The sequence below is a fragment of the Acomys russatus genome, chromosome 17 (assembly GCF_903995435.1).
Source record: "Acomys russatus chromosome 17, mAcoRus1.1, whole genome shotgun sequence".
Taxonomy (NCBI): Eukaryota; Metazoa; Chordata; class Mammalia; order Rodentia; family Muridae; genus Acomys; species Acomys russatus.
Window position 1 is genome coordinate 46,657,963 of NC_067153.1, and position 26,111 is coordinate 46,684,073.

The 26,111-nt window shown below is 46.3% G+C and overlaps 3 protein-coding genes across 3 annotated transcripts; 2 read left to right on the top strand and 1 right to left on the bottom strand.

Moving 5' to 3' along the window:
• Positions 1 to 533: 533 nt before the first annotated feature.
• Positions 534 to 1,337, bottom strand: LOC127201003 (proline-rich protein 23A3-like). The gene has a single exon (XM_051159366.1). The coding sequence runs from the start codon at positions 1,335 to 1,337 to the stop codon at positions 534 to 536; it is 804 nt and encodes a 267-aa protein (XP_051015323.1).
• Positions 1,338 to 9,817: 8,480 nt separating this feature from the next.
• On the top strand, positions 9,818 to 10,621 carry LOC127201004 (proline-rich protein 23A3-like). The gene has a single exon (XM_051159368.1). It carries the CDS (start codon positions 9,818 to 9,820, stop codon positions 10,619 to 10,621), a length of 804 nt encoding a protein of 267 aa, XP_051015325.1.
• Positions 10,622 to 18,627: 8,006 nt separating this feature from the next.
• On the top strand, positions 18,628 to 19,431 carry LOC127201005 (proline-rich protein 23A3-like). Its single transcript, XM_051159369.1, has one exon. It carries the CDS (start codon positions 18,628 to 18,630, stop codon positions 19,429 to 19,431), a length of 804 nt encoding a protein of 267 aa, XP_051015326.1.
• The last annotated feature ends 6,680 nt before the right edge of the window (positions 19,432 to 26,111 follow it).

Sequence of the window (26,111 nt, forward strand, 5' to 3'; positions counted from 1 at the left end):
TACAGCAACTCACAACTGTCTGTAACTCCCAGATCTGAAACCCTCACACCAATGTACATAGATTAAAGTTAAATCAAATTAAAAAGAAAAAAGAAAATGTGTCTTCTGTCTTTCAAAGGCAGATTTTTTTTCCCTTTCCTTTGCTTTTCTTTCTTTCTTTGTATTTTTTTTTTTCTTGGATTTTCGAGAGAGACAGAGTTTCTCTGTGTAGCCTTGGCTGGCGTAGACTCACTTTGTAGACCAGGCTGGTCCCAAATGCACAAAGATCTGCCTGCCTCTGCCTTTGAGCGCTGGGATTTAACGCAGGTGCCATCTTGCATGGCTCAAAGGCAGATTTTTAACTTCAGAGATGAACTCTAGTATCCCCACTGTTCTTGAAGTCTTTCTCTTCTCCCATCCATAGGGTGCAGGACAAAGCAATGTATGCACATGGGTAAGGTTGCTGGGAGTCTCCAGGAGCTCTGTAAATCCCAGAGGGCAGCCAGGTAAGCGAGTGTCCAAGGTGCTGTGTTGGGCCAGCAGTCCAAGGCTTCCTAGAAGAGGCGCCTCCTGGCCTTGCAGGGAGGGCGTGAAGGTCTCTGAGGAGTCTGAAGGGGCTGTGCTTGGGGATCAGGAGGAGATTCAGGGAGAGGCTGCAGTGGAGAGCTGGGGAGAGGTACCAGCATGCTGCTTTTGAGGCTCCAGTTGGAGGGGGAAGCATATCTCTCTGCACTAGCAGAGGCCGAAGGATGCCAGGAATCTGCGGCTTGGCCCGGAAACAGAAAGCTAGACGCCCCGGAATAGGAGAGAAGGAGCCCCGGCACCAGGCCAGCTGGAGCATTCAGCCATGGCATCAGGGAACCTCCTTGAGGGTCCTCATGTGGGTTAGAGGCGTTTTCCAAGCACTCACGGTGTGATCCAGAGGCACTGAAGGATCCTGGCTGGATGAGGAAGAGGTGGTCCTGGGGCATGTCCATGAGAGCGGCCCCCTGCGGTCTGGCGGGCAAGAAGCCTGGCTGTCCAAGATGGTTGGTGGCCTGGAGGCCCTCTGGGACCAGCATCATAGTGTGTCCTTGCAGCGACACTTGCAGGACAGAGGTGGGCTCAGGCTCGAGCAGCAGGTCGAAGCTGTCCAGGTGTAGTTGAACATTGCAACCGTCAGCCACGACCATCACCGAGAGAAGCTCTTCGCTGGCGTGCTGCCCTGGGGCTTCCAGGTCTGGCTGTGCCAGGGGCTCAGGGCGCTCGGGCTCCTGGACACGAGGGCGCTTGGCAGCGCTGGGTCCTGGTGGCTGAGGTACCCTGCAGGACGCGGTGTCTTCGTTGGCGCCGGGGCTATGGGGACGCACTCTGCCCATGTTGGTGGTTCTGGGGGCCTGGCACAAGGTGCGATGGAGGTGACAGACCTGTGCGCTGTACTTCTTTGGTCTGGAACAGCAGTTGTCGGCTTTCTGCAAGAGAATCAGAGCGTTCTGAGACAGAGCAGATATGGTCCAGATGACGGCTTGATCTGGCGTCGGAGAGGATCTGACTTCAGTATATAAGCCTGGCTTCCAAGGAACTTCCGGTCAGATAGTTGAGCCTAACGAGGGTGTGTCTGTGGGTGTGTGGTAAAAGTGTTGGGCGTTTTGCGGGTGGAGAGAAGGAAATCGGTCCTTGGATGTTCTTCTAGATTTTTCTCTTTGTCTGTTTGGCTGGTTGTTTTTGTTTTTGTTTTGTTTTGGCTTGGTTTTGTGGGTTTTTTGTGACAAGGTTTCTCTGTGCTGTCCTGGCTGTCTTGGATTTGCTTTGTAGACCAGACTGGCCTGGAACTCACATCAATCCCCCTGCCTCTGTCTCCAGAGTGCTAGGATTAAAGGCATGCACCCTTGTTTTGTTGGTTGGGTTTTTGTTTTGTTTATTTGGAGTTTTTTGTTGTTGTAGTAGTTTGGTTTTTTTTTTTTTTGTTTTGTTTTGAAACAGGGTTTCTCTGTACAGCTCTAGCTGTCCTGGGCTTGCTTTGTAGACTAGGCTGGCTTGGAAACCCCATCAATCCCCCTGCCTCTGCCTCCCAAGTGCTAGGATTAAAGGCAAGAGCCACCATTCCCAGCTGTTCTTCTAGTTTTTATTGCCTTCATTTTTGGCATCACAAACACACACACACACACACACACACACACACACACACACACACACACACACACCATTTTATCACACCCCTACCACATTTTTATAGACTCTTTCCCTCCCCCATCTAGAAATTCTCTTCATGAGCAAAAGTAAGTGAAAATGGAGATTCAGAGTGAAACTTCAGTTGTTCCTTAGAGGAGAAGCCCTTCAGGCTCTCCCAGCATCCCTTAGTCCCTGCTTTATGTTTGTAGGCCAGGGACTGGGGTTACTCTCACCCAGAGGCTCCTCACTGTATAATCCAGACATTTTGATTCTCTCTCTCCTCTCTGTGTGCGCATGCTCTTTCTTTCTCCCTCCTCGTTTTTCTGCCTCCCTGTCTGCATGGAGACTTCCCTGGCCCAGTTCCTTGGTACATGTGAACCCACCCAAGAGCTGCTCTCAATAAACTTGCCCTTATTCTTTATGTTGGTTTGAATTGACTCAAAACTGAGACTGTGAGACTCATAGGAGCCCCCTGCCCTACCCCTCTCCCCCAGGCCATACCAAGCCAGCCACATGGGACTGTATGCGCTGGTGTGGCAAGGGATCACATCTGAAGACATAGGTCTAAATGGTCTGGTTGGAATGCAGACTTGCCACAAGCCTTGAATCCCTCTGGCTGGATTACAGACATCCCCTTCACACACACCTTTAATCCCAATCAGTGAAGGTAAGGGTAATTTGTAGAAGGAAGCACCCATTTTCAAAAGTCGTATCTAATTGAGAGGCAGACAAAGTGATGAATCATAGAAATATTTAACAGAATAGCATATGCCCAATGCCCATGAGAACAGGGAGGAAGGAGAGGTGACTTAAAAGGGAACAGGCAGAGAGAGAGATAGGAGGCGATTTTACAGGGATGGTTGTACAGAGACAGGTTGCAGAGAGAGAGAGAGAGAGAACAAGCTGTTGTAACCTGCTTAAAATCTATAGCCCCTCTGTCAAGACCTATGTTAGTCCCAGCATAACTGTTAACACATGCTGTCGCCTTTAGCATATCAGAAGTCATTTTGCCTCCAAGCCTCCATTCTGATCATAAGGTTAAGTTCAAGTTCTAAGGCGTTATATGCCTGAGACCAGGATAGTCCAATGCTTCCTGCTTAGAAAAAAAAAAAAAAAAAAAAAAAAAAGATGATAGACAAATGCTTGCTCTCCTTGAGTTAAAGATAAATGTATGTTTATTAGAGTTAAGATCCCACTATCTTGCTATGTTCCCTTCTCTTGGAACTGTAGGGAACTAGAAACTCCCCAAGCCTATATTCTAGCCAATGGGCTTAAAATGCTTGGTATATGGATACTCACCTAACTACTTGGATACATTGTGCTTGGAACAAAATTATGTTTAGCTAGTCTAAATGATGTAATGCTGACCCTCCCACACCCTTGATTCCTACACTGATTGTTACCTGGTTACAGTTTTTAAAACCAAACCAAAACAAAACAAAAAACCTACCTTCGGAAACAACCAGTACCACAGTGTGGTTCCTGAATCCAAGCTGTGGCCCTGCCTGGTCAGTTTTTTATTCAGCACTCAGTAAACTTCCACCAATCTGAGTCTGGTGTTCAAGTGGTTAATGTATGGCTGTTTCTGAACCCATAACAAAGCTGTGGTGAACCTTTGACCCAGAGAGTGAGAAGGAGTCAGATCAGAACAGAATGCTAGAGTTAGTTTGAGGCCAAGCAGAGTGATTCAGTCAGAAGCTAAGAGAAGCCAGTTTGAATTAGTCAGCTTGTAGAAAATTAGAGCCAGAACAGCTGAGTTGAAATAGCTAGCCAGATTTCATAAAGAACTAGAAAGGGGTGAGTTTATTAAGCAGTAAGTCTCAGAGGTTGAAAACAGTCTGGGTTTAGATTAAATTGTGAGGAGGCTAGAAACTTCCAGGACTAGGCCTAAGTTAGCAGAGGAAGGCATTAAGCCTTTGAGATGGCACCTGTATCAGGCAAATAAAAGTTACATTTAGCTGGCAGTGGTGGCACATGCCTTTAATCCCAGCACTTGTGAGACATAGCAGGCGGATCTCTGTGGCTTCATGGCTAGCGTGGTCATAAAGCAAGTCCAGGACAGTCAGAGCTGTTACATAGAGAAATCCTGTGTTTAAAAAAAAAAAGCTGAGCCTGTGGCACATGCCTTTAATCCCAGCACTTGTGAGGCACAGGCAGACAGGCAGGTGAATCTCTGTGGGTTCAAGACCAGCCTGGTCTATAAAGCAAGTCCAGGACAGTCAGAGCTGTTACACAGAGAAATCCTGTCTCAAAAAAAAAAAAAAAAAAAAAAAAGCTGGGCCTGTGGCACATGCCTTTAATCCCAGCACTTTGGAGACAGAGGCAGGTGGATTACTGTGAGTTCCAGGCCAGCCTAGTGTACAAAGTGAGACCAGGACAGCCAAGGCTACACAGAGAAACCCTGCTAGTTTTACCAGAGGTGAGCATGATGGTGCATGCCTGTAATCTCAGCACTGGGGGAGACAGAGCCAGGCCGACCACTGTGAGTTCTCAGGCCAGCCTGTTCTACAAGAGTCCAGGACAGCCAAGGCTATACAAAGAAACCTTGTCTCCAAAAAACTCAAACTAAACAATAACGAAGTTACTTTTACATAGGGAACCCCTTTCCCCTTATGTTTCTGGCCACGTGACACTCTGGACCCTGTGAGTAATCCTTTACCAATTCCTGCCAAGAGGTTCCAGGTGCCTCTTCCAGGTCTCAAGATCCACAGGATACCCTGCAAAGAGTCTCTGCCATGCAAGTGCAAGTCCATTCTAGAACAAAGAGAGACTTTGTTCTAGGGAGCCTTAGGATTCATAGAGGTCTGACTTGAGGCTACATCCCTCCCAGGCTTATGGTCAGGTCGCTGCCCACTGAGTCTTAGGGTTACTGGCAAAAGCTGAGAGAATAGACACTGCCGGGTCAATTGCCAGAAACCCTGCAGGTGTCTACTGCTTAATTTATCTAATTGGGTTTATCTCAGACCTTGCACGGACAACTTCAGTCTGAACTCCCTGAGTCCAGGTTTTTTGGGAACCACACTCTCGCCCCTTCCACTCCTGTACCCCAATGGCTGCTTGAACCAAACTGATGGTCTGACCCTCCTAAGGTATGTATGGACACGTGTCTGTGAATTTAATAACAAATTCTGGAGTCTAATTCTTTAGTCTCTTCTGTTCTCCACATGGCTCTGGCTCTCAGCCCGCCCACATGGACCACAGGTCCTTCACCACTCCTGCCTACCTGTGGCTGGCCTGCACTAAGCTAAGCACACTCTCTGTTCCTCCATGGACTCAGACTTTATTACAGATTGACACATCTGATTTCCCAATTCTCACTGCCATGGACAAATGATTCCCAAATATCATTCATCTAAACTTGCTCTGCTCTATGATTAGAGTTCTACTTCCCCACTCCTAATCCTTTATCTGTGATTTCTTTGCACTCTGCCCTCTCTCTCTCTCTCTCTCTCTGCATATATGTATGTGTGTGTGTGTGTGTATAATCTATACATCTGCATCTGCAACAATATTTGGCTTTACACTTATAACAAAACGCTAACTTAAAAGTTCATAACTCACGGTTACTAATTAAAGTCTGTGTTTACATAATCTTAAACCATGAGGCATGATTCCATTCTGGGATATAAACAACAAGATGGCTGGTCACCATCTTAACTATGTGATAGAGAAGTTAGAGTCATAGCTTCCCTGCTATCCTTTTATTTTTAATTAATTAATTTATTATATATACAGTATTCTTCCTGCACACCAGAAAAGGAGGACATCAGATCTCATTACAGATGGTTATGAGCCATCGTGTGATTGCTAGGAATTGAACTCAGGACCTCTGGAAGAGCAGACAGTGCTTTTAACCTCTCAGCCTTCTCTCCAGGCCTTCACTGCCATCTTGATTAAGGGCAGGAACATGGCTAGCCGCCATCTCTGTTATGGGAAAGAGATATGGCTTCACCACCATCTTAACTAAGGACTGCCAATATGCCAATCTATATTAAGCTATAGATTTTTAAAATAATGTTTATCTAACTTCTCTGACTTTTAAGCTTTGCCTGTTTGGATAAACTGAGCCATACAGAAAACTACAATGGCCTATAAGGGTGCAGTAGAGTTGCTAGTCTTTATAAACTGTATCTATGATTAAAAGTTTTATTTTGATACTAGAAGACCTTCAATTCTAAATCATAATTATTTTTTAAGGCTGAAATCTAACAGGAATAAGCCTTATTTAGCCTCCTATATATGTTTTCAAGGTTAAGCCTAAGACAGGTACCTAAAATTAAGCCCAGTTTGTCTATTCAAACACACTATAGATAGATAGATGGTCTTCAGGCACCTCAGAGATCTGCTGAATGTGGCATTTAAATGTTTAGTTTAAAAAGCTTATTATACCTTCAAGCATGGTGGGACACCCATGCTTTTAATCCCAGCACTCAGGGAGGCAGAGGCAAGCAGACTGATGTGAGTTTAAGGGCAACCTGGTCTACAAATCGAGTCCACGACAGTCAAGGCTGCACAGATTAACTCTGTCTCGAAAAAGCAAAATAAATAATTAAATTTAAAAGTTTAATATAACAGAGCCCCCAGCTCCTAGTGGTGACAACAAGTTCTCCAAAGAAGATAGATGGGGTACCAATGACTCCACCACTGGGAAAGACTACCCCAATGCCTCACCCACTGCTAGGTTCCAGCCTGAACTGTGGACAAACAGGGCCCCAGACATGCCTTACATTGCTTAAGACAAAGTAAAGTCTGTCTTTCAAATTCCTTCTCCACAGAAAGGCCTCTCAGATTTGCCAGGCCTAGCAGCCAAAGACTGATGCTGCCTTGGGACCTGTGCCCACAAGGAAGCCATCACTAGCACAGTAGACCTAGTGAGATGGCCATCTAGGTAATGGGTAAATTTCTGTCATTTTAATTGATACATTGGCCAGTTGGGTTTTTTGTTTGGTTGGTTTTGGTTGTTTTGGTTTTGGTGTTTTGTTTTGTTTTGTTTTGTTTTGTTTGAAGACAGGGTTTCTCTGTGTGGTTTTGGCTGTCCCGGAACTAAGTCTGTAGAGACTCAAACTCACCGAGCTCCACCTGCCTCTGCCTCCCCAGCTCCTGGATACATAAGCCATTTGGATTCTATTTCCTGCTCTAATTTATCGTTCGCAGGTTGCTGATGGCTTTGAAGACTAGACTAGTGAAAGAAGAAACTTTTTGCTATTTCCTTTATCTACAGGAACTCACTTTACAGTGACTGCTCCCAGTAATCAACCACCTGTGTCTCATGGTGGTGAATAGTTGGATAAAAAGAAGAAGAGCCGGGCGAGGTAGCACATGCCTGTTACCCCAGGACTCAGGAGGCAGAGGGAGGAGGATGGTTGTGAGGTCAAGGCACTTTGGGACCAGTCACCCCACCTGAGAGCTGCTACCAATAACCCTGCCTTTATACTTTAATTTGGGGCTTGAATTGTCTCATTTCGTCTGCAGAAGAGTATCTATGATTCTTGTCACAAACAAACCTTTATTGTTGTTATTGTTATTATTATTATTACTATTACTACTACTACTACTACACAGAGAGAGACAGGGTTTCTATGTGTATAGTCCTGATTGTCCTGGAACTTACTCTATAGACCATGCCAGCCTTGAATGGGCAGAGATCCACCTATCTCTGCCTCCCTAGGGCTGGGGTTAAAGGCATATGCCATCACACCCAGCAAACAAGCCTTTTTTTTTTTTCTTGTGCATCTATACTTTTTGTTCTATTTGCAGCCCCTCCTCTAGAGGTATGTTGTTCTGGTTTTGTTTGTTTGTTTACAGGGTGTCATGTAGCCCCCATGTAGTTGATGATGACTTTGAATTACTGATTTTCCTGCCGATTTAAATGTATTCTCTCTGTAAGACACATTCCGTGCTCCCTGCTCCAGATAGTGGGGCAGGCCATTCAAAAGAGCCAAAACCCTGAAAAGAATGTCCCCACTGTGAGAACATGGCAGTCGCCAGACCAGGAGGACACTGTTTATAGCCAGAGAGCCAACCAAGAGGGTTTGCTGCTTACATTCAGCCAGGAGTGGATGAATTGGGAGACTTATATTTTCATCCCTCTCTGTGCATGTGTCCACAAATAACACACAAATGTTGGCTTATGCATTATAATTAAACTTAAGCAAACAGACATGAAAAAATGTAAAATCCAGGAATATTAAAAGAGTCACAGTGGCTTTGTGTCCCTCTGAACTATTCGCGTTCTCTGGGCCAACAGTTACTCAATGATATTAACCTTTGCTGAGATTCGTTGGTGTCATGCTATGGGCTAAATGTCTACACTTGTATTTGCAAGATGTGGAGCAAGGTGTTAGGACTCCTTATCCTAGGGTGAGCAAAAGACTCCTGGAGGCAGGAGCCACTGGGAAAACCAGGAACTGGCTTGGTCTCTGTCTCTCTGTCAATTTCTTATCCTGTGCCAGCGACAAAAAGATCCAATAAAACCAACAGAAGGAAAGAAGGGATGTTTTTGATTCTTTTAATATGTTTGTGTGTGGCGGGGGGGGGGGGGGGGGGCAGGGGGGGGGGAAGGTGTATGTATGTCTGTGTGTGTGTGTGTGTGTGAGAGAGACAGACAGACAGACAGACAGACAGACAGACACAGACAGAAACAGACAGAGAGACAGAGATGGGGGGGGGGGACACACAACGAACAACTTGGCAGTGTCATACCTTTTCTTCTTCTGAGTGAGTCCTATTGTGATTCAGACTTGGACAAACAAACCTGACCTCCAGATTCTCCCAGCATCCCTCACTCCCTTTGCAGCCCAGGACCTGGGCTTTCGCTCACCCTAGGATCTTCACTATACAACCCAGGAATTTTGTGCGAGCTCTTTCTTTGTCCTCCTCCCCTTCTCTGTCTCCATGTCTGCATGGCTTCCCGACCCATGAATCCACCTGAGAGCTGTCCCCAGTATATCTGCCTTCATGCTTTGATCTGGCTTGACTTGGCTGATTTCATGGGCAGAGGATATCTATCAGGTCCTAGGATGATACTTGGGTCGTCAGCCTTGGCGCTAAGTGTCCTTCTCTGTCTCCAGGTGTCTTGTTGTCCAAGGGAAGGAAGTTTATTTCAGCTTCAGCCTGAGGGTGTGATCCATCAGGGTGGCAAGGGGAGCAGCAACAGTGAGAAGCAGGCAGGGCTTTTAATTCCAGCACTCGGGAGGCAGAGGCTGGTGGATTGCTGGGAGTTCGAGGCCAATCTGGTCTACAAAGCCAGTCCAAGACAGCCAGGACTACATAGAGAAACCCTGTCTCAAAAAACCCCCAAAACAAAACAAAAACAAAAAACAAAAACAGCCAGCCAAACAAAGAGAAAAATCTAGAAGAACATCCAAGGACCGATTTCCTTCTCTCCACCCGCAAAACGCCCAACACTTTTACCACACACCCTCACACACACTCACCCACCCACAGACACACCCTCGTTAGGCTCAACTATCTGACCGGAAGTTCCTTGGAAGCCAGGCTTATATACTGAAGTCAGATCCTCTCCGATGCCAGATCAAGCCGTCATCCAGACCATATCTGCTCTGTCTCAGAAAGCTCACAGATTCTCTTGCAGAAAGCCGACAACAGGTGTTCCAGACCAAAGAAGTACAGCGCACAGGTCTGTCACCTCCATCGCACCTTGTGCCAGGCCCTCAGAACCACCAACATGGGGAGAGTGCCTCCTCGCAACCCCGGCGCCAACAAAGACACCGCGTCCTGCAGGGTACCTCAGCCACCAGGACCCAGCCCTGACAAGCGCCCTCGTGTCCAGGAGCCCGAGCGCCCTGAGCCCCTGGCACAGCCAGACCTGGAAGCCCCAGGGCAGCACGCCAGCGAAGAGCTTCTCTCGGTGATGGTCGTGGCTGACGGTTGCAATGTTCAACTACACCTGGACAGCTTCGACCTGCTGCTCGAGCCTGAGCCCACCTCTGTCCTGCAAGTGTCGCTGCAAGGACACACTATGATGCTGGTCCCAGAGGGCCTCCAGGCCTCCAACCGTCTTGGACAGCCAGCCTTCTTGCCCGCCGGACCGCAGGGGGCCGCTCTCATGGACATGCCCCAGGACCACCTCTTCCTCATCCAGCCAGGATCCTTCAGTGCCTCTGGATCACACCGTGAGTGCTTGGAAAACGCCTCTAACCCACATGAGGACCCTCAAGGAGGTTCCCTGATGCCATGGCTGAATGCTCCAGCTGGCCTGGTGCCGGGGCTCCTTCTCTCCTATTCCAGGGCGTCTAGCTTTCTGTTTCCGGGCCAAGCCGCAGATTCCTGGCATCCTTCGGCCTCTGCTAGTGCAGAGAGATATGCTTCCCCCTCCAACTGGAGCCTCAAAAGCAGCGTGCTGGTACCTCTCCCCAGCTCTCCACTGCAGCCTCTCCCTGAATCTCCTCCTGATCCCCAAGCACAGCCCCTTCAGACTCCTCAGAGACCTTCACGCCCTCCCTGCAAGGCCAGGAGGCGCCTCTTCTAGGAAGCCTTGGACTGCTGGCCCAACACAGCACCTTGGACGCTTGCTTACCTGGCTGCCCTCTGGGATTTACCGAGCTCCTGGAGACTCCCAGCAACCTTACCCATGTGCATACATTGCTTTGTCCTGCACCCTATGGATGGGAGAAGAGAAAGACTTCAAGAACAGTGGGGATACTAGAGTTCATCTCTGAAGTTAAAAATCTGCCTTTGAGTCATGCAAGATGGCACCTGCGTTAAATCCCAGCGCTCAAAGGCAGAGGCAGGCAGATCTTTGTGCATTTGGGACCAGCCTGGTCTACAAAGTGAGTCAACAACAGCCAAGGCTACACAGAGAAACTCTGTCTCTCTCGAAAATCCAAGAAAAAAAAAATACAAAGAAAGAAAGAAAAGCAAAGGAAAGGGAAAAAAATCTGCCTTTGAAAGACAGAAGACACATTTTCTTTTTTCTTTTTAATTTGATTTAACTTTAATCTATGTACATTGGTGTGAGGGTTTCAGATCTGGGAGTTACAGACAGTTGTGAGTTGCTGTATGGGTGCTGGGAATTGAACCCAGGTCCTTCGGAAAAGCAGGCAGTGAGCTTAACCACTGACCCACTGCTCCAGCCTCAGAGGACACATTTTCAAATGTCCTACTTCATCTGAAAAAAAAAAACCAAAAACCAAGACCTACACCCTTCCCTGTGCCATCATTTGCCTTGGTGGATTCCTGTTAGAACGTGTCAGTGTTAGTTTTCTCCCAACCCAAGAAACCACTGGGGTGGCTAAGCTGCCAGGGTCTCTTGTCTTTTCTCTGGACTGGTCCTTCTCCATGGTTCAAGCTGCTCTCCGGGAGAACTGACAGATACCACAGTGGCAGAAGATGAGTCCCAACCCTGAATGTAAGAAGGATGCTTCTTTGCTTTTTCCCAGCCCTCCCTTGACCTGCTGGATTGCTCTTCCCTGCTCAGTCTCCCCAGATGCAGAACTCAGCTGTTCTAGCACACACTGGGATGTGTATTTTCTTTTGGCTTTAGTTCACAGAGTGACTTTTGCATTGGACTCATGGAAAGTGCTCATGTGACTCCTATTCTGCATTGTTTTGTGCTTTGAACATCAAGATACAATTGTTTCTCATGTGCACCAAATTTGTGTAAAATATTCACTCTTTTGTAGAATTTGTCTCCTTTTTATGGAAATAAAATATTACTTGTAAGGTTTAAGCCTGTGAGATGATTCTGTTTTCTTAAAACTTTTATTCTGAGACAGGATGGGAAAACTCTACAAGTAGACAGCGTCAACTAAGTTGAGCCCTTGGTGGCTCAGAGAGACTGAACCACCAATCAAAGACCACACACGGGCTGCACATAGACTCCCTACATGTATGTAGCATGTGCACAGCTTGGTCAACATGTGGGTGCCCTAACACTTAGAGCAGGGGCTGCCTCTGACTCTGGTGCCTGCGTTTGGATCCCTTTTCCCTAGCTGGGCTGCCTTGTCAGGCCTCTTAGGAGAGGATACATTTAGTCCTGGTGAGACTTGAGGTGCTAGGGTGGGTTGGGACCCTTTGGTGGGCTCCTCTTCTCCAATAAGCAGTGAAAAGAATGGGGGAGAGGGTGTAAAGGTGGGACTAGAAGGACAAGAAGGAGGGGCTAGGATCACGCTGAAAAGTGATTCAATAAATACCTTGGGATGAGTTTTTTTTTTTTTTTTTTTTTAAAGGAAGTCTGTTGTTGGCACATGCCTTTAATCCCAGCACTGGGAGGGTGAGGCAGGCAGATCTCTGAGATGAAAGCCATCCTAATCCTCAGAGTGAGTTCCAGGACAGCAAGGGCTAAACAGAGAAACCCTGGTTCAAAAAAAAAAACAAAAAACAAAAAACCGAAAAACAAAAACAAACCAACAAAACACAACAGAAAGCTCCTTAAGAAAAAAAATTGGGGACTGAAGAGATGGCTCAGTGGTTAAGAGCGCTGCCTGCTCTTCCACAGGTCCTGAGTTCAATTACCAGCAACCATATGGTAGCTCACAACTGTCTATAATATGATCTGCTACCTTCTTCTGCAGATAAAGCACTAATATGCTATAAATAAAATAAGTAAATCTTGAAAAACAATAGAGAAAAAATCTTGGGTCAGATATTCTGGCCTTTTGCTCTCAGTACTTGAGAGGTAGAAGGGAGAAATCTCTCTGAACTCAAGCTTGTTTTTCAATTAAATAAACAAACAAACAAACAAAACAAAACTCAGCAGGCAGGGTGTGCTGGTGCATGACTTTAATCCCAGCACTTGGGAGGCAGAGGCAGGCAGATCTCTGAGTTTCAGGCCAGCCTGGTCTACAGACTGAGTCCGGGACAGCCAGGGCTGTTACATAGAGAAACCCTGTGTCAGGAAAGCAAACAAATAAATAAACAACAACAACAAAAAAACAACAACAACAAAAATTCAGCGGTTTCATTTCTTACTTTTTTTTTTTTTCCAAGATGGGATCTCTCTGTGTAGCATTGGCTGTCCTGGACTTCATTTGTAGACCAGGCTGGCTTTGGACTCACAGTGATCCACCTGCCTCTGCCTCCGGAGTACTGGGATTAAAGGCGTGTGTCACCACCCCCTGGCTCATTTTTTACTTTTAAAATGACTTTACCAAAACTAAGTTTGAGACGTTCAGACTCACTCATAAATTAATAAAATTTATAAATCCAAGTTGGTGAGGGCAGGAAAAGCAGTTTCATATAGTGTATCTTGTTGTTGTTATCTTTCACATGTGTGTGTTGTTTGTTTTCGACCTGTGTGTTGCTTCACTGTGTGAGAGAGTGTGTGCTGTTTCAGTGAACATGAGATCTGAAGGAAACAGCCACCCCTTAGTAACTACGTGGTGTAGAGAAGCCTTTAGTCGCAGCACACACAGAGCCAGAGGCTGAACATCAGATTGTGAGTTCAAAGACACCTGTTTACAATAGTGAGTTCCAGGCAGGCCAGAGCAACCAAATGAGACCTTGTTTTGAACAAAGGATTCTGATGTGTGTTCTTCAGGATTCCTAAAAGAGATTGTTAAATGTCTTCACTACAGCGTGATTTGAATGGGAGGTGACAAGAAGGATAACTAGCCTTGTAACAGGTCCCAGCGCTTAGCACAACTGACTCCATGATGGAAGCACTACTCAAGCTGTGGAACTCACCAAGTAGACAGCAGCAAGAGCCAAAACAGAAACAGAGACCTAATCTCTCAGAGTCTACTGTTCTGGGAAAGTCTCTAAATGGACTGACCCTGCTTGTCGGATTCTGTAGCTCACCTGGCTAAACGTTCTTGCTACCTGCAGTTTTTTATCCCAACATATGGCTTTTGTGCTTGAAAGTTCACTGTGACAATGGTCTGGGCTGCACTGGGATCCTGAAGCCCCAGGAGAGTCAAGGACTACCTCATAAACACGGTCTTCTGGCTTAGACCTGAGTGTCAGCAGGTTTCTCTGGTGGACACCACACAACAGCTTCACTGAGTCATTCCACGGTCTACATCTCTATCACAGGACCACACTGAACCCCTGATATAAAGGAGGGGATACAATTCCTACTCTCAATTGAGAAATAAAGTAACTAGGACATGAGAAAAATCAGAGCTCTTCTGAGCACTTAGTGCTCTTTAAAAGCTGCCTGCTACACAACCCCTCGGGGGATCCAAAGCCCTCTGCAGGCTTCCAAGTACACTGTGCTCACAGGCACAATCCCCATACACAAACACAGGACTAAGAACCAAAGGCTTTCCTAAACCTTAAAATAGAAAGGTGGCTATTTGCTGGACAGTGGTGGCACACACCTTTAATCCTAGAACCCTGGAGGCAGAGGCAGGTGGATTGCTCTGAGTTTGAGGCCCGCCTGGTCTACAAAGATAGTCCAGGACAGTCAAGGCCACACAGAGAAACCCTGTGTCAGAATAAGAGACTATTTTAATTAAATATGAAAAAAAGTCTCAATCATCAACTTAATCATTTGGCATCAATTTCTTTTTCTTTTTTCTTTTTGGTTTTTCAACTCACGTTTCTCTGTAATAGCTCTGGCTGTCCTGGATCTCAATAATCCAGGCTGGCCTCAAACTCACGGAGATCCACCTGCCTCTGCCTCCCAACGATGGGATTAAAGGAGTGTGTCACCACCGCCTAGATTGGCATCGATTTCAAAATCGAAAATATGGCAATAATTAATAAACATATTTAAAATGTCCATTTGAGCGATTGCTTCTGCTTACCCATATCAGTGCAACAGAATTCAAAACAAACAAAGACACCAGAAACACAGCCAGGTGGTGGCACACGCCTTCAGCCCTAGCACTTGGGAGTCAAAGGAGGTACATTTATGAGTTGGAGGCCAGCCTGGTCTACATAGTGTGTTCCAGGACAGCCAGGGATACACAGAGAAACCCTATATCTGAAACAAACACACAGTGAAAATGATGGAGTTCAGTGGGAAAAGGCCCTTGTAAACATGACAAAAAGTTTCCATTGTGAAAGGTAAAATGTAAACTCTGAAAAGAAGGCCAGCATGGTGGTGGGCGCCTGTCATCCCAGGTGAAAGCAGGTGGAGCCGGAGTCTGAGCACTGGGTCAGCTAAGTAGAGAGGTCAAAGGCCACCTGAGCTACATGGACAACCTGTCACACATATAAAAACAAAAAATCAGGTCCTGGAGACAAGACTCAGCACTAGAACAGAGGTTCGCAATCCGAGGAGGTCTTAGGCCTGATGAGGGGTTGAACATGTCAGATATCCTGCATAATCAGATAGTCACATTCCAACTCAAGCACCGCCCAGTCACAGGCGTGGAGTAGCAATGATATCGTCTGATGGTTGCTCCTCACGGCATGAGCACCTGCATCAGAGGGTCCCAGCATGAGGAAGATTGAGAAACACTGACTTAAAGGACCTACTGCTCTCCCAGCACCCACATTCTGAGCCATAACCACTGTAACTAGAACTCCAGAGGGTCTGACACCTTCTTCTCCCCAAGGCTGCCCATGCCTGCGGTGCCCATAAGCAAACAAAGGCATACAAACATGCACACACACAAATAAGTAATAAATGTTTACCTAAAAGAATTAAGAAACAGTATGTAAGGGTTTTTTGTTTGTTTTTGTTTGTTTGTTTGTTTTGTTTTGTTTTTGTTTTTTGGTTTCGAGACAGGGTTTCTCTGTGTGGCCTTGGCTGTCCTGGACTCACTTCGTAGACCAGGGTGTCCTTGAACCCACAGAGATCTGCCTGCCTGTGCCTCACAAGTGCTGGCATTAAAGGCATTTGCCACAAGCTCGGCTTCCCGGCTCCCCCTTCCCCCTCAGGATTTCTCTGTGTAACAGCTCTAACTGTCCTGGACTTGCGTTATATACCAGGCTGGCCTTGAACCCACAGAGGTCTACCTGCCTGTGCTTCACAAGTGCTGAGATTAAAGGTATTTACAACAGGCCCAGCTTTTTTCTCCTCTTCTTCTTCTTCTTCTTCTTCTTCTTCTTCTTCTTCTTCTTCTTCTTCTTCTTCTTCTTCTTTTATCTGTGCAGGCCTGGCTGTCTTGGACTTCCTTTGTAGATCAGGCCTAGTCCTGGAAGTTTCTAGGCGCCACAAAATTTAATCTAAACCCAGAATGTTTTCAACCTCTGAGACTTACTGCTTAATAAACTCACCCCTTTCTAGTTCTTTATAAAATCTGGCTACCTATTTCAACTCAGCTGTTCTGGCTCTAATTTTCTACAAGCTGACTGATTCAAATGGGCTTCTCTTAGCTTCTGACTGCTCTGCTTGGCCTCAAACTAACTCTAGCATTCTGTTCTGATCTGACTCCTTCTCACTCTCTGGATCCAAGATTCACCACAGCTTTGTTATGGGTTCAGAAACAGCCACACATTAACCACTTGAACACCAGACTCAGACTGATGGAAGTTTATTGAATGCTGAACAAAAGACTGACCAGGCAGGGCCACAGCTTGGATTCAGGAACCAGACTGTGACACTGGTTGCGAAAAACTGTAACCAGGTAACAGTCAGTGTAGGAAGTGAGTGGGTGGGAGGGGCAGCATTACCTCATTTTGACAAGCTAAACATAGTTTTGTTCCAAGCACAATGTATCCAGGTAGTTAGGTGAGTATCCATGTACCAAGCATTTTAAACTCATTGGCTAGAATACAGGCTTGGGGACTTTCCAGTTCCCTACAGTTCCAAGAGAAGGGAACATAGCAGGATAGTGGGGTCTTAACTCTAATAGAACATACATTTGTCTTTAACTCAAGGAGAGCATGTATTTATCTATCATCTTTTTTTATTTCTAAGCAGAAAGTGTTGGCCTATCCTGGTCTTAGGCATGTAGGGCCTTAGAACTTAAACTTGACCTTATGATCATAATGGAGGCTTGGAGGCAAAATGACTTCAGACATGCTAAATAAAGGCGACAGCAAGTGTTAATAGAGGAGCCACAGTTATGCTGAGACTAACGTAGGTCTTAACAGAGGGGCTATATATTATAAGCAGGTTACAACAGCTTTTTCTCTCTCTCTCTCCTCTCTCTGCAACCTGTCTCTGTACAACCATCCCTGTAAAACTGCCTCCTATCTCTCTCTCTCTGCCTGTTCCCTTTCAAGTCACCTCTCCTTCCTCTCTGTTCTCATGAGCATTGGGCATATGCTATTCTGTTAAATATTTCTATGATTCATCACTTTGTCTGCCTCTCAATTAGATACGACTTTTGAAAATGGGTGCTTCCTTCTACAAATTAGCTTTACCTTCACTGATTGGGATTAAAGGTGTGTGTGAAGGGGATGTCTGTAATCCAGCCAGAGGGATTAAAGGCTTGTGGTAAGTCTGCATTCCAGCCTGATCACGGAGACCTAGGTGTTCAGATGTGATCCTTTGCCACACCAGCTGAATACAGCCCCATGTGGATGGCTTGGTATGGCCCACGTTGGGGGGGGGGGGGCGGTGGGTGTGGGCTATTCTGGTTCTCAGCCTCAGTTAGCTATTTTTTGGTAAAGAAAATGAGTCAATTTGAACCAAACATAAAGTATAAAGGCAAGTTTTTTAGGAGCAGCTCTTGGGTGGGTTCACGTGTTCCAAGGAACGGGGCCAGGGAAGTCTCCATGCAGACAGGGAGGCAGAATAGGTGGAGAGAGAAAGAAAGAGCATGCACACACAGAGAGGAGAGAGAGAATCAAAATGTCTGGATTATACAGTGAGGAGCCTCTGGGTGAGAGTAATCCCAGTCCCTGGCCTACAAACATAAAGCAGGGACTAAGAAATGCTGGGAGAGCCTGAAGGGCTTGTCTTCTAAGGAACAACTGAAGTTTCACTCTGTGAATCTCCATTTTCATTTACATTTGCTCATGAAGAGAATTTCTGGATGGGGGAGGGAAAGAGTTTATAAGAATGTGATAGGGGATGGGATAAAATGTTTTGTGTGTGTGTGTGTGTGTGTGTGTGTGATGCCAAAAATAAAGACAATAAAAACTAGAAGAATAGCTGGGCATGGTGACACGTGCCTTAAATCCCGGCACTTGGGAGGCAGAGGCAGGGGGATTGATGTGAGTTCGAAGCCAGCCTGGTCTACAAAGCAAGTCCAAACAGCCAGGAGTGCACAGAGAAACCCTGTCTTAAACCCCCCCTCAAAACAAAACAAAACAAAAACAAAAAAACCAACCAACCTAACAAACAGAAATAACTAGAAGAACATCCAAGTGCCGATTTCCTTCTCTCCACCCGCAAAACGCTCAACACTTTTACCACACACATACACAACACACACACACACTCACCCACCCACAGACACACCCTCGTTAGGCTCAACTATCTGACCGGAAGTTCCTTGGAAGCCAGGCTTATATACTGAAGTCAGATCCTCTCCGACGCCAGATCAAGCCGTCATCTGGACCATAACTGCTCTGTCTCAGAACGCTCTGATTCTCTTGCAGAAAGCCGACAACAGGTGTTCCAGACCAAAGAAGTACAGCGCACAGGTCTGTCACCTCCATCGCACCTTGTGCCAGGCCCTCAGAACCACCAACATGGGGAGAGTGCCTCCTCGCAACCCCGGCGCCAACAAAGACACCGCGTCCTGCAGGGTACCTCAGCCACCAGGACCCAGCCCTGACAAGCGCCCTCGTGTCCAGGAGCCCGAGCGCCCTGAGCCCCTGGCACAGCCAGACCTGGAAGCCCCAGGGCAGCACGCCAGCGAAGAGCTTCTCTCGGTGATGGTCGTGGCTGACGGTTGCAATGTTCAACTACACCTGGACAGCTTCGACCTGCTGCTCGAGCCTGAGCCCACCTCTGTCCTGCAAGTGTCGCTGCAAGGACACACTATGATGCTGGTCCCAGAGGGCCTCCAGGCTTCCAACCATCTTGGACAGCCAGGCTTCTTGCCCGCCAGACCGCAGGGGGCCGCTCTCATGGGCATGCCCCAGGACCACCTCTTCCTCATCCAGCCAGGATCCTTCAGTGCCTCTGGATCACACCGTGAGTGCTTGGAAAACGCCTCTAACCCACATGAGGACCCTCAAGGAGGTTCCCTGATGCCATGGCTGAATGCTCCAGCTGGCCTGGTGCCGGGGCTCCTTCTCTCCTATTCCGGGGCGTCTAGCTTTCTGTTTCCGGGCCAAGCCGCAGATTCCTGGCATCCTTCGGCCTCTGCTAGTGCAGAGAGATATGCTTCCCCCTCCAACTGGAGCCTCAAAAGCAGCATGCTGGTACCTCTCCCCAGCTCTCCACTGCAGCCTCTCCCTGAATCTCCTCCTGATCCCCAAGCACAGCCCCTTCAGACTCCTCAGAGACCTTCACGCCCTCCCTGCAAGGCCAGGAGGCGCCTCTTCTAGGAAGCCTTGGACTGCTGGCCCAACACAGCACCTTGGACACTCGCTTACCTGGCTGCCCTCTGGGATTTACCGAGCTCCTGGAGACTCCCAGCAACCTTACCCATGTGCATACATTGCTTTGTGCTGCACCCTATGGATGGGAGAAGAGAAAGACTTCAAGAACATTGGGGATACTAGAGTTCATCTCTGAAGTTAAAAATCTGCCTTTGAGTCATGCAAGATGGCACCTGCGTTAAATCCCAGCGCTCAAAGGCAGAGGCAGGCAGATCTTTGTGCATTTGGGACCAGCCTGGTCTACAAAGTGAGTCTACGCCAGCCAAGGCTACACAGAGAAACTCTGTCTCTCTCGAAAATCCAAGAAAAAAAAAAAATACAAAGAAAGAAAGAAAAGCAAAGGAAAGGGAAAAAAAATCTGCCTTTGAAAGACAGAAGACACATTTTCTTTTTTCTTTTTAATTTGATTTAACTTTAATCTATGTACATTGGTGTGAGGGTTTCAGATCTGGGAGTTACAGACAGTTGTGAGTTGCTGTATGGGTGCTGGGAATTGAACCCAGGTCCTTCGGAAAAGCAGACAGTGCACTTAACCACTGAGCTACTGCTCCAGCCTCAGAGGACACATTTTCAAATGTCCTACTTCATCTGAAAAAAACCAAAAACCAAGACCTACACCCTTCCCTGTGCCATCATTTGCCTTGGGGCATTCCTGTTAGAACGTGTCAGTGTTAGTTTTCTCCCAACCCAAGAAACCACTGGGGTGGCTAAGCTGCCAGGGTCTCTTGTCTTTTCTCTTGACTGGATGCGGACCTTGGTCCTTCTGCATGGTTCAAGCTGCTCTCCGGGAGAACTGACAGATACCACAGTGGCAGGAGATGAGTCCCAACCCTGAATGTAAGAAGGATGCTTCTTTGCTTTTTCTCAGCCCTCCCTTGACCTGCTGGATTGCTCTTCCCTGCTCAGTCTCCCCAGATGCAGAACTCAGCTGTTCCAGCACACACTGGGATGTGTATTTTCTTTTGGCTTTAGTTCACAGAGTGACTTTTGCATTGGACTCATGGAAATTGCTCACGTGACTCCTATTCTGCATTGTTTTGTGCTTTGAACATCAAGATACAATTGTTTCTCATGTGCACCAAACTTGTGTAAAATGTTCACTCTTTTGTAGAATTTGTCTCCTTTTTATGGAAATAAAATATTACTTGTAAGGTTTAAGCCTGTGAGATGATTCTGTTTTCTTAAAACTTTTATTCTGAGACAGGATGGGAAAACTCTACAAGTAGACAGAGTCAACTAAGTTGAGCCCTTGGGGGCTCAGAGAGACTGAACCACCAATCAAAGACCACACACGGGCTGCACATAGACTCCCTACACGTATGTAGCATGTGAACTGCTTGGTCAACATGTGGGTGCCCTAACAATTAGAGCAGGGGCTGCCTCTGACCCTGGTGCCTGCGTTTGGATCCCTTTTCCCTAGCTGGGCTGCCTTGTCAGGCCTCTTAGGAGAGGATACATTTAGTCCTGGTGAGACTTGAGGTGCTAGGGTGGGTTGGGACCCTTTGGTGGGCTCCTCTTCTCCAATAAGCAGTGAAAAGAATGGGGGAGGGGGTGTAAAGGTGGGACTAGGAGGACAAGAAGGAGGGGCTGGGATCAGGCTGAAAAGTGATTCAATAAATACTTTGGGTTGAGTTTTTTTTTTTTTTTTTTTTTTTTTTTTTTAAAGGAAGTCTGTTGTTGGCACATGCCTTTAATCCCAGCGCTGGGATGGTGAGGCAGGCAGATCTCTGAGATGGAAGCCAGCCTAGTCCACAGAGTGAGTTCCAGCACAGCCAGGGCTACACAGAGAAACCCTGACTCAAAAACACAAAAACAGACCAACAAAATACAACAGAGAGCTTTTTAAGAAAAAAAAAAAATCGAAGCCGGGCAGTGGTGGCACACGCCTTTAATCCCAGCACTTGGGAGGCAGAGGCAGGCCGATCGATGTAAATTTGAGGCCAGCCTGGTCTCCAAAGTTAGTCCTGGACACTCAAGGCTGCACAGAGAAACCCTGTCTCGAAAAACAAAAAACTAAAAATGAAAAATTAATTCAAAAAAGAAAAAAATTGGGGGCTGGAGAGATGGCTCAGTGGTTAAGAGAGCAGCCTGCTCTTCTAGACGTCCTGAGTTCAATTCCCAGCAACCACATGGTAGCTTACAACCATCTATAATGTGATCTGATACCCTTTTCTGTAGTTAAAGCACTCATATGCAATAAATAAAATAAATAAATCTTAAAGAAAAAATTGGGTCAGACATTCTGGCCTTTTGCTCTCAGCACTTGAGAGGTAGAAGGGAGAAATCTCTCTGAACTCAAGCTTGCTTTTCAATTAAAGAAACACACAAACAGAACCAAGCTCAGCAGGCAGGGTGTGCTGGTGCATGACTTTAACCCCAGCATTCGGGAGTCAGAGGCAGGCAGAACTGAGTTCAGGCCAGCGTGATCTACAGACTGAGTCCGGGACAGCCAGGGCTGTTACACAGAGAAACCGTGTGTCAGCAAAACAAACAAACAAATAAACAACAACAACAAAAACCTCAGGGGTTTAATTTCTAACTTTTTTTTTTCTGAGATAGGATCTCTCTGTGTAGCATTGGCTGTCCTGGACTCAGTTTCTAGACCAGGCTGGCGTTGAACTCACAGTGATCCACCTGCCTCTGCCTCCGGAGTGCTGGGATTAAAGGCGTGTGCCACCACCCCCTGGCTCATTTCTTACTTTTAAAATGACTTTACTAAAACTAAGTTTTAGACGTTCAGACTCACTCATAAATTAATAAAATGTATAGATCCAAGTTGATGAGGGCAGGAAAAGCAGTTTCAGATAGTGTATCTTGTTGTTATCTTTCACATGTGTGTGTTGTTTGTTTTCGACCTTTGTGTTGCTTCACTGTGTGAGAGAGTGTGTGCTGTTTCAGTGAACATGAGATCTGAAGGAAACAGCCACCCCTTAGTAACTATGTGGTGTAGAGAAGCCTTTAGTTCCAGCACACACAGAGCCAGAGGCTGAACATCAGATTGTGAGTTCAAAGACACCTGTTTACAATAGTGAGTTCCAGGCAGGCCAGAGCAACCAAATGAGACCTCGCTTTGAACAAAGGATTCTGATGTGTGTTCTTCAGGATTCCTCAAAGAGATTGTTAAATGTTTTGCTACAGCATGATTTGAATGGGAGGTGACAAGAAGGATAACTAGCCTTGTAACAGGTCCCAGCCCTCGGCACAACCGACTCCATGATGGAAGCACTACTCAAGCTGTGGAACTCACCAAGTAGACAGCAGCAAGAGCCAAAACAGAAACAGAGACCTAATCTCTCAGAGTCTACTGTTCTGGGAAAGTCTCTAAATGGACTGACCCTGCTTGTCGGATTCTGTAGCTCACCTTCTGGCTAAACGTTCTTGCTACCTGCAGTTTTTTATCCCAACATATGGCTTTTGTGCTTGAAAGTTTACTCTGACAATGGTCTGGGCTGCACTGGGATCCTGAAGCCCCAGGAGAGTCAAGGACTACCTCATAAACACGGTCTTCTGGCTTAGACCTGAGTGTCGGCAGGTTTCTCTGGTGGACACCACACAACAGCTTCACTGAGTCATTCCACGGTCTACATCTCTATCACAGGACCACACTGAACCCCTGATATAAAGGAGGGGATACAACTCCTACTCTCAATTGAGAAATAAAGTAACTAGGGCATGAGAAAACTCAGAGCTCTTCAGAGCACTTTAAAAGCTTTAAAAGCTCTTTAAAAACTCTTTAAGAGCTGCCTGCTACCCCAACCCCAGAGGGACCCAAAGCCCTCTGCAGGCCTCCAAGTACACTGTGTTCCCAGGCACAAACCCCCATACACAAACACAGGACTAAGAACCAAATGGTTTCCAAAACCTTAAAATAAAAAGGTGACTATTTGCTGGACAGTGGTGGTGCACACCTTTAATCCCAGCACTTGGGAGGCAGAGGCAGGTAGATTGCTGTGAGTTCAAGGCCAGCCTGGTCTACAAACATAGTCCAGAACAGTCAAGGCTAAAGAGAGAAATCCTGTCTCGGAAAAACAAAAACAAAACAAAAACAAAAAAGAATGGGCATCGGCTGCTGGAATCGAACACACCAGGACAGAGAGAGAGCGAGCTGAATGCTGGTGCTCAGTTACTTTCCTCCTTAGGTAAAGGGAAACCCCTCACAGACACAGCCAGAGGAATGATTCCTAGGAGCCAAATTGACAGGCAAGGTTGGTCATCATAGTCAACTGAAAGATTACATGAAAATAATGTTGTTGGAATTTTCCTTTTCTTTTCTAAGATTTTATTTATTTATTTTATGTAGGTGAGTGCTCTATTTGCTTGTCAGAAAATAGCATCACATCCCATTACAGCTGGTTATGAGCCACATGTGGTTTCTGGGAATTGAACTCAGGACCTCTGAAAGAGCAGGCAGTGCTCTTAATTGCTGAGCCATCTCTCCAGCTTTGGGTTTTGTTTGTTTGTTTGTTTTGTTTTGTTTGTTGTTTGTTTGTTTTCTTAAGTCTTTCAATAAGCAACTGAAACTCTTATTTTTAAAAAGATATGCTTATTTTTTGTTTCTGTGTTTGTGTGAGTCTGCATGAGTATATATATATGCTCACCATGTGCATAAAGGAGCCCAGGGAAGCCAAAAGAGGGCACTGGATTCCTTAGAATCGAAATTAGAAATGGCTATGAGCTGTCATGTGGGAACTGAACCCCTGTCCCCTGCTAGAGCAATAGGTGCTCTTAATAGCTGAACCATCTCTGTAGCCCCTAAATAGTGACATTTCAAACCTAAATTATTTAACATAACTAAATATTAAAACCTTAAATTATTTTATCAAAATAAAACATCATTCAAACCTACTATAACTTCTGCTTCCTAGGCATCTAGTTTTTATAGTGACTGGATTGTACTTTTTGTAATTACCACATGGACTCAAAGGCAATATACACTGCTACACAGAAAAGACTGGCCCAGCCTTCATGCCCAGTTTCTGTCAGTCCATCCCACAGAGTATTTTGTGTGGAACAGCAGAGCTGTGGGAAGATGGATGGGAAAGAATACTCTGTGAAAGAAGGTTTTGTTATTCAAGCTTGGACACACATACAGGACACAGCCACAGGTCCTCTTTGAAGGGGCCTCAGAGTTGGCACAGAATACACACAGACACCAAAAACTCAGTGCAAAGGATATTTATTACCCCTGGGGAGGGGGAGGGAAAAGAGGGCACCTGCCTCTGGATCTGACAAAGAGAGCAGGAGGAGTTTCTGCAGGAGTGGTTTTTTTTTTTAAGGAGAAAGGGAGGACGTTTGTATTAAGATAAGTGGGTAAGTCCCGATTGGACATGTTGGCCAGCGTAGCTAAGTAATAAATGTTAATAGCTGGATCTTGGTGTTTTGGTAGCTGGACCTTGGGAGTTTCAGTCAGGCATAAGGGAATGGCCAAATACGGGAACAGACTTTTTTTGGGGGGGGGCCAGCTTTAGGAATGTAATCTAACAGTTAAGCAAGGGAGAGGGCAAAACCTGGCAGTGCCATGTTTGCAATGCTAGTGAACCCTTCACTCTTACCACGGGCAGAGCTGTCACTTGCTCTTTTGCGGGAACAGATGATACTATATGGAGAAACTCCCCGAGACCAGAATGGGGAGCTCAGCACAGGAGATGTCACCAGCCCAGTGCTGTGCCAACAGAGTACTGGGTCATGGTTATTCTAGGGCCAGCCGAGGAGCCTGGGTGTGAGGCAGACACAGAACCTGGGATGAGGGAGAAGAGAATCCTAGCACTGTGCAGTCTGCTCTTCACACTTTAGCCTCACGGTGGACCTCACAAGCCTGTGTTTCCTCCGGAGCACTAGGAGGCAGGCTAGAGCTCTGGGTGGTTAAATGATTTGTAAGGAAGAGAGCTAGGTGGTCTTTCTCCACGTGAGGACAGGCAAGAAGGCAACGTGTATTGAACAGGCCTTTACATTTTTCTAAAATTTAGAAAGAAGACCCAGAGAGGGATATGGACAAAAGGACACATGAGTCATGAAAAAGGATGTAAAACTATTTTTTTTCCTAGTTTCAACTCCATCATAGGTTTTCCCCTCCATAATAGCGATGGGAATTCAACTCTCTGGGTATTAAAGTGGCAAGAACAATTTTTGCAATGCAGAAGAATCCAGCCTGTGTTCTTCCTTTGGGGGCAGCTACTGCATGGGGATAACTTTTGAATCCCAGTGATCTTTAGTGCAGTAGGAATTAGACACCACTAGTCACTGAACACATAGAATCCTAAATGCCATGGGCACAAGGCATAAATGTGGTGCACAGGTAGCTTGAAGCCAGTACATCCATATTCATAAAAATATTAAAAACATTAAATAAGAAACATTATATTCTAATGTAAAAATTGTATCACTATGCATAAAATAATATATGGTTTTAGGACCTAAGCCATCTGGTCAAAGATACTTTGTGGCAAAAGCCTGCACAGGCACAGACAGCACCAGAACCATCTAACTCCCACCCTTACTGGCTGGCACCTGCCAGTCACTTTTTTATTTATAAGTGACACTTTGGTGGTACCATCCTATAACCCTAGTTACTTAGAAGGCTGAGGCAAGAGGGTCAGAGGCTGAAGTCCAGGCTGGGGTAAAGACCC

Bases quoted from the DNA above. Each gene is read 5' to 3' on its own strand.
- LOC127201003 (XM_051159366.1), bottom strand. From the start codon at position 1,337: ATGGGCAGAGTGCGTCCCCATAGCCCCGGCGCCAACGAAGACACCGCG.
- LOC127201004 (XM_051159368.1), top strand. From the start codon at position 9,818: ATGGGGAGAGTGCCTCCTCGCAACCCCGGCGCCAACAAAGACACCGCG.
- LOC127201005 (XM_051159369.1), top strand. From the start codon at position 18,628: ATGGGGAGAGTGCCTCCTCGCAACCCCGGCGCCAACAAAGACACCGCG.